The sequence below is a fragment of the Camellia sinensis genome, chromosome 4 (assembly GCF_055761805.1).
Source record: "Camellia sinensis isolate YWXY chromosome 4, ASM5576180v1, whole genome shotgun sequence".
Lineage (NCBI taxonomy): Eukaryota > Viridiplantae > Streptophyta > Magnoliopsida > Ericales > Theaceae > Camellia > Camellia sinensis.
Window position 1 is genome coordinate 146317194 of NC_138964.1, and position 8303 is coordinate 146325496.

The 8303-nt window shown below is 34.6% G+C and overlaps 1 protein-coding gene across 50 annotated transcripts; it reads right to left on the reverse strand.

Annotated features, from left to right (window-relative positions):
* Nucleotides 1-912: 912 nt before the first annotated feature.
* Nucleotides 913-7645, reverse strand: LOC114322994 (uncharacterized). 50 transcript variants are annotated; one of them, XM_082866452.1, is made up of 13 exons: nucleotides 7580-7645; nucleotides 7223-7483; nucleotides 6698-6916; nucleotides 5889-5978; nucleotides 5422-5507; nucleotides 5064-5115; nucleotides 4646-4721; nucleotides 3924-3992; nucleotides 3481-3539; nucleotides 2386-3346; nucleotides 2120-2278; nucleotides 1169-1264; nucleotides 913-1099 (listed from the first exon to the last, which is right to left on the reverse strand). In XM_082866452.1, the coding sequence occupies exons 3-6, from the start codon at nucleotides 6809-6811 to the stop codon at nucleotides 5109-5111; spliced, it is 297 nt and encodes a 98-aa protein (XP_082722578.1). In that variant the 5' UTR covers nucleotides 6812-6916; nucleotides 7223-7483; nucleotides 7580-7645; the 3' UTR covers nucleotides 913-1099; nucleotides 1169-1264; nucleotides 2120-2278; nucleotides 2386-3346; nucleotides 3481-3539; nucleotides 3924-3992; nucleotides 4646-4721; nucleotides 5064-5108. The 50 variants fall into 50 exon arrangements, with proteins under 50 accessions (XP_082722578.1, XP_082722607.1, XP_082722577.1 ...); XM_082866481.1 differs by lacking the exon at nucleotides 2120-2278 and having other exon boundaries at nucleotides 2345-3346; nucleotides 6698-6811; XM_082866451.1 differs by lacking the exon at nucleotides 4646-4721.
* Between the last annotated feature and the right edge of the window lie 658 nt (nucleotides 7646-8303).

The following is an 8303-nucleotide window of genomic DNA, read 5'->3' on the forward strand; positions in this document are numbered from 1 at the left end:
TCATATTATAACCAGTTATGAAAAGTTATTCACTTTCAACGGCATGCTTCGTACGCCTTTAAAAACTATTTAATGGCAGATTTTGTGCGTCGTTATTACTTTTTCTAGGACATGCTATAGTACGCCGTTGAAAACTATATAACGACAGATTTTGTGCGTCGTTGTTACTTTTCTATGACTACTTTTGCACGCCGTTAATTAGTGAGACAAATAATGAAGCTGGTTACGCGTCGTAAATTATGTAATACGACTTATTATGCCTGTCGTAGAATATGCAGTTTTTTTTATTATTATTTTAAAATTCAGCAGGTTCCATTTGACTAATTTTGTACAATCTAACAAATATAACAAGCAAATATCACAAAACACCAATCAATTACCAAAATATTATTTGAAACATCAAAAAGAAACTATATCCATAAATTATAAACATTCAATAATTGTCTATACATTCTAAACATTTAAAAACTATATCCTTAAATTCTAAACCATACAAAAAATTTAAACCATCTAAAACTATGCATATCTAATTTTCTAAACATATCGACAACTGTTAAGACATTATCTAAAACTACCGACAACAGTTCCTATAGCAGTTGCAACTGCAGCTATAGCAAATCCATTTGCTCCTATCACAGGGACAAGGGTGCCCAATGTATGTGTTAAGGCACCTAAACCCGCGACAATAGCTAGAGCAACTAACCCTGTTGCATTTCTTGTCTACATGACAAAGGAAACTTCATATAAGTATAAAAACCAACAACTCAAGGACAAAAATATTTCTTGAGGTATTAAGAAATGATTGAGAAATTATAAAACATCAACAAAACATTTCCAAAATTAATAAGATAATTTAATGGTTTCTTGAGGTATTAAGAAATGATTGAGAAATTATAAAACATCAACAAAACATTTCCAAAATTAATAAGATAATTTAATGGCCCCATAAAGAGTCCAAGTCAAATTAAAGTCTATATTATTTACAAGTTTATCCATTATATGGAACAATTCCCTCTTCCGTAGCTGCTCTTGTTGCATTTAAAGCATTTGCAACCCAATCTTTCCTTTCTCCAACTTCTGCCTTGCTAGCCCTTCTAACCTGAAAAAAGAAGACTTGCAATGAAGTCATTAAAATACATGCAATAGTAGAAATTTAGTAAATATTTACCTTGAAAACAGCAACACCGCCAGATAGCTTTGACTATCACTCTTGTGCTTTCTCTTTGTCAAAAATAGCACTACTCTTCTCAATGGTGGCCCTTAGCTATTCAAACATATAAATAGTGTATCATTAACATTTTTCTATGCAAATCAATGGCTTTTAGACCCTACATGATAACATAAGAATTCTATGTCTCCTCAATTAAGTACTTGAGAACATTTCTTTAGTAAAACCATAACTTTAATTAAAATCAAATCCAAGAAGAAGAAAAAAATTAGTATCACTATTCAGTGCTGAAATTAATGGTTAGAAAATAGATTTCTCCCATGAAATAGAAGTTTTAAACTATAAACATCATGTGTTGACCATGGGTATTAGAGGATAAGGCCCATCTTCTCCTATTAACTTTAAGCACTTCCTACTACGACCTTTCAAATTTCCACAAAAAGATATGTCCTATCTAGCAGCCATGCCAAATCCATTTAAAAATACATAACTACTGGTTATGTTCAAGATTTCATTAACATATGCCTACAATGGTCAACCATAAGCACAGTGCCGAAGGCACTTCCAAAGCATACACATAGCAAAACTAAAATTTTCCCTAAATTGAGTCCACATCAACAATGGAATTGATTTATGCAAATATACTCCCAAGACATCAATGGAAATGGCCCATGATGCTGACTATATTTTCATGTAACAACATTGTCATCTGCCATACTTCAGGCCTTCAATGTATATTGTCCATGATATTGACTATATTTTTATCTAACAACATTATCGTCTCATCTACCAACCAACATTAGCTAATATTCCCATGGATACTTAATTGACATAGATGTGATCAAGAAATCAAGGTTAACTAACAGAGTTCCCCCAGTGAAAATAACCAATTAAATCTCATAAGCAAATTGGTGGTGCTTTACGTTTCCTTCAATAATACTAATGCCTTACTTCATTCATTCGTGATAGGTCTTGTGTTAAAAAGGGATACATGAAAGATGACTACATCCATTTGTTTGTAAAAAGGCCTGTGAGAAGAGCTCCGATAATCAATCGTGGCATAGGTAAATTGCTACTAGAGATTTGAACTGACATACCAACATGATGAAGCTGCAAAAACAAAAATAGTAATAGATAATTTAAAAAACAAGGATATAAACAAGGAAGTTGGTATACCATTCCAATTTCATAGGAGAACACACTGCGGGGTCACTCACCATAGCACTTCCATAGGTAGCACCAGATAGCACAGAAAGGTAAATATCTTCTGATTGAGATGATTGTGAGGGCATAAGTACTGTGCTTAGCATCTGCAATAATGAATTCTGGATGCACATAACATAAGAAAGCAAGCACGGTTAAGATTTTACTCCCCAAAAAAATTATATATATACATAGACAGCAATGTAACACTTCTATTGGCCCCATAAACCATGAATTTAAGGATTTCTAAAAAGCAATTGAGTAAAGAATCTACTTCCCTAGTCAGAAAATGATGTAATCAGTAATTAATGAAGATGTCACTAGAATTATAAGAAACAGAAAACCAGAGCCAAAAAAATAAAATTGTAAGTCCACATGCACAACCCAACCACTCCTAGTTCCTGCCTCTTTCTGTGCCTTTTTTGGACGGCGATGGTGATCGGCATAGTGGAAGAGCAAGAGATGAGTACAACGCAATGGATAGCATAAACTCCCAACCAACTAACAACTATTACTCAGCAGCACAGAGCACAGACGCAATGCCTATAGCAGCACAACAGTACAAGGGGCAGCATAGCGGATCAGCAACAAAGTAAAGCAATGCAGCATTTGTTCGGCAGAGTAGAAGAGTAGCAGCCTAGCAGCAAACTCAAAGCAACAGTACACAGCAAAAGATAATACAATATATCCCAGATTCAGCCCATAAGGAATAGCAGTCTTGTACTGAATACATCCTTCAAATAGATAACCAAAAGGCCAACTATGTACAATATCAGTATTAAAAAGGACACCAATAAACTTATCTGAGAACTACTTCAAAGATTGGCTCATTCTTCCAGCCTGGCCCTCTGAAAAATTCTCCAAAATTTAAATAACATAGCACAGCCCCCATCATGCCTATAATGAGCACTCCAGCACTATCTTTGAGCAGCAGCAGAATGGAAAAAGCCCACCTACAAGAAGCTGAGCTTAGATCTGTAGCAGAAACCACTATGTGAACCTCACAAACTCAAACCCGTTAAAGATACAAAGACATGCAAAGCTCAACACACTGAGCAGAGAAAGGGATAAGAAAATGAATAAGAGAAAACCACTACAAAAGTGTAGACCTCTCATTCACTCAACCCACAACAAACATCTCTCTCACACACGGCACCAGCTCCAAGACCTACAGAGAAAACAGTTAGCTTGTAATAAATCACAGCAGATGTGATAACAGACGTATCAACAAGGCTCACACAATATATGGCCTCACAAGCTCAACCCTCAAACACTCCCATCTCAGAATGAAGGAACAGGTTAACAAGAGAAACAACATAAAAGGATAACAGTAAGCCAAAAAACAACACACTCTGAAAATATAGCACTCCCATCACTCAACCCACAACAAAAAATTCCTTATACAATGTGTATACCAAGAACAATCAAACAACTTCTCCAAACAGATACGAGGGCCAAAACCTTTCCATAAGAAAGTTATAGCCCAGACAAACCTGCATAGAAGAGTTCGAATTATAGGAGCTTACTTCACTCTACCCTTAGTCTCACAAACCTCCACTACCTAATTTTGGACTCACAGTCACTCCACCCTCTATTCCTACCATAAGGCCAGCTTGGCAACCTGCAAAGATCAGATATGGAAGAGATTAAGCAGTAAAAAACCTTCTTTTTTTTTTTTTTTGGAAGCTAACACTCTCTCAAACCAGAATATGTACGGCTCACCACACTCAACCCACAAAACCTTCCAACACTCCACACACAATGTCTTTAGATATATAGCATCCATATAGTGTAATCCCACTTGCAAAGACAGAACATACATATAGCAATTCACAATGTGGTGGCTGTTTTGAATTTTTTTCCCACATAAATTTGAAAGAAATTAAAGAGACTTACCTAATACATGGTGATGGAACAAACTAAAACAAACAAAGAGGGAACAAACAAAACAACCTATTCACATTAATGTGCTTGGGAGGGGAAAGATTAGGTACACACCTAACATTATTTGATGTTTTGTCTTATAAAAGAAACCTAATAAGAAAAAAATTCAGGTTTCCGAATTTAGTGTTCTTGGCTGTTCAAAACAAAAAATAAAAAATTAGTTCTTAAGGGAAAGTTTTCCATTCCAAAACACAAGTACCAAAATGTGGATTCCTAGAAGACTTCTATTTTATTTGTTTAGCTTCAAGACATCTATTATCTTTAGAACAACACCAAAACTATGCATGACAAAAAAAAAAATCTCAGATATCAAGATGCCATTTTACTCACCCAGTATTTCAACATCAAAAGCAACATTTAACGATGATCTTATTAATTTTTCTTCATCACCATCAGCATACAAAACCTACAAAAAAAATAATAGCACCCTGAACAAGTTTTTTTCTTCAAGAAAAAGCGGTAACTGGTTGATATAGCCAGGTATTGGGCAGCAAAAGTTCATGACTTCAGAGGCAGGAGCAATTAGGTTCAAGTTGATAACATACACAAGTAAGAGAAACATCCCAAAAGAGCGCAAGTCAAAGACTGGAAAAAGTTATTATACACTTTGATTTAACACTAACCCAAGATATACCCAAGAAACAAATAAAGAATAGATGAAGTAAGCCTCCTTATGGGTTTTGGCAATTTAACATGCAAAAGAAATCTATGTACAAAAGCATATATGAGTCAATGAGAATGTTCTCACCCTATGCTCCTTTTCTGTATAGTCAAATGAATAACTAGTGCCATCCTAAAACCTGTAGAGAGAATTTAACAATGAGAAAACTTTTACAAGAAATTTTATTGTAATGTCACAAATGTCATTGGAAATAATATATATATATATAGAAAACAAACAAAACTCAAAGTTAGTTGGCATGAATTCAAGATCTGGTCATATATCCAGTTCAAATAAGTAATCTAGGTAGTCTTCCATATTATTTGATATAAGATGTTGCATAGCAATAAGAAGATGGGTGCACTGTCAGATTAACATAAAGATCTTGAGAAATAAGGATGTCGCAAAAGTGATAACATAATATCAAGATTCTTAAAGTACTCACACATTGTCCAATGGCCACCAAACTTTTATCTTGCAACCAACTAGTTCTTCACCGTAATTTTTGGTATCGCATCGCACTTCAAAAACCTGAATTGGAAATATTAACCACCAATAAAACTGAGAGAGGAGCAATACACCATTATCTAGGGGTGCAGTTATGTCAATCATAAAACAACTTCAAACAAAAGCAAGAAATGTTGTATATCAGAGTTTGATATGCCTTGGTGGGCCCATTCCACCAACTACTTAAGCTTTTGGGACAACTGATCACCTCACTTGGTATTGGAGCTCTTGGTTTTAAAGCTCTTCATATGTATTTATCATGTTTGTCAGTGAGCAAGCAATTTTGAATGTAATTATCAAATAATAGGTTGCCAAAGTAACAAACCAGAAATCGAAGAAAACTGTCATCATATAATCAGAGGAAAAGAACTAAAGATATAATGGAGCCAATTCTGGCATACTAACCTCCAAAACTGTCATCATATAATCATTAAAACTTCTAAGGTTATCCTTCTGAGCTTCCTGAATAGCTGAAACCATTGCCATCTCATGTACCTGATGTGAACATGTTGAAGTTCAATGTGACCACACAACTAAACATTTTTTTAGCTAAGAAGTAAATATTGTGTGCTAGTGCATGAAAGTGACTGAATGCATTGAGATATGCAACACGTTCAGTATCATGCAATTGAATTGCAGACCTAAAACAATATACTACAATAATATTAACACAGAAATATAGCACCACTACTCTTATAGCACTGTCAAACATGTTAAAAAGATAATTCATCAAACTTTACTCGTAATGAAGAGATTGCTGATATCAACGGAGGAGACAACAAAACTTCACCTTCAAAACAGTTCCACCTCTGGATTTGTGACTAGTAATCTATATAAAGTGGTACTCTACAATACCAATTTGAATTGTAGACTTCGAGAAAAAGACAGACAGACACACATGGAAGTATAATATATGCAGTAGAGAACATCATGCCAGCTAGGCCCTATCACATCTTGGACTATTATTAATATTCCAAAAGGAAAGGCAACAAAATTGATAATCACAGTGATGCTCTATTACTGCAGGAGCTATGCTATGTACATCAGTGGTATTTCAGCCTTAATTGATGAATGAGGAATCTATTTGTAATGAAAGCTTAAAGCATAATCTAAACATCAAAAGATGATAGTAGCATAGCATCACAGACCAAGAAACTAACAATAACAAATACTTAAACAGATAGAAATATAGAAAAGTTTATTGAGGGACATACCATCTGCTGAAGAAAGAAGTAGAAACACGTAGGATAATGATCAAACAGGTGATAGGCTTTCAATGAATTGATAAGTATTATTACACCAACTTGCTCCCCAATCATCAAGATCATCTGTGGATAAATGATGAAGCTCCTTCAATGTCTTGGACTTGACATTATAAGAAATAACTTTGCCCCGGATAGCTAACACCAGTGTAAAATCTTTTTCATTTGCTCCTTTCACAACACAGAGCACATTAAATTCAGAGCGTGTGATTATGGTTTTGCTAACACACATACACACACACACACACAATTAACAACATTCAAGATATATTCTCTATGAAAAAAAAAATTCAGAAGACAAAGAATCAAAAACCTAAAATGCACAGTACAAAGAATAATTATCGTATAGAATTGAAGAAGCAAACATTTTTTTATTTTTCACATATCAATCAATGGAATCAAGCGGCAAAACATTTGGGGGTTTTAGATATAATTCTCACTAAGTGTATGTATATATGGGTTTAGAAAATATCTTACCAGTGATGCTTTTGATCAATGAAGTAGTGTACCAGGTAAATACCCTTCTTCACTTAGTGTATCTCTGCTTTGCTCCTCTCTCTCTCTCTCTCTCTCTCTGCGTACAATGCGATGAGACGATTCAGAGAGATTGAGGCTGAGCTCCTGCAGATTTGCTCCCATCGAACCCTTCTCTGTGCCTTTTCTGAATCTCGAGTGAAAATCTAGACCAAAAACCCCTTTCTAAGAAATGTAGAACCCTTCTCGATGAAGAACGTAGCCCTAAATGGATGAAGATGAAAGGAAACTGAACATTAGCCAAATCAAGTACACAAAACAAGAGTAAAACCCTAGAATTTTATAATTGAATAGTCATACATTCAAAAAAAAGCAGAGACAAAGAACGAAGGAGAGACGGGAGAGAGTAACTAGCCTTCTTCAACGTTCCTTTTGATTAGATGTATTTTGATTTTTTTTTAATATTTTTATTTTTTTTTTTGTTTGGCACTCAAAATTTTTATTTTGGCGCTTATTTTTGTTTTGGTCATACTATTTACAACATAAATTGTATGTCGTGAAAAGAAAAATATTTTTAACGGCTAGCATATGCGTGTCGTGGAAAGTGTATATTTTAACGGCTGACTTTTTGTGCGTCATAAAAAATATAATATTTTTAACGGCAGACTTTTTTACGTCATGAAATGTTTAATATTTTTAACGGTTGGTGTATGTGTGTCGTGTATGGTTGATGTATTAACAACATGCCATATGCACGTCGTAGAAAGTTTTATTATTTACGGCTAATATTGCAAGCCGTAAAAAAAATATCATTATTAACATTTACGACCTATGCAATAGACACGTCGTGGTTGGAAAATTATTTACGACATGCAAAAAAAACAAGTCGTAAAAGTGAGAAACCACGGCTTGCATTTATTGTATGTTGTTAATGTAGAGCCGTAAAAACTCAGTTTTGTTGTAGTGTGTGATAAGTAGCAGTAGAATCCAAATATCATGGACTTGCGAAAACAGATGAAGAGGCATCAGAAAAGGAGGCAACAAAAGCTTTCGGTGTAGAATTAGGCATAGTATGAGAAGACTG

Bases quoted from the DNA above. Each gene is read 5' to 3' on its own strand.
- LOC114322994 (XM_082866440.1), bottom strand. From the start codon at position 6,811: ATGATCTTGATGATTGGGGAGCAAGTTGGTGTAATAATACTTATCAAT. The intron at 5,979-6,697 runs GTATGTCCCTCA...TGTTCACATCAG, and splicing joins ACTTCTTTCTTCAGCAGATG to GTACATGAGATGGCAATGGT. The intron at 4,722-5,421 runs GTGAGTACTTTA...TTTTTTTTGTAG, and splicing joins TGGTGGCCATTGGACAATGT to GTTTTGTATGCTGATGGTGA.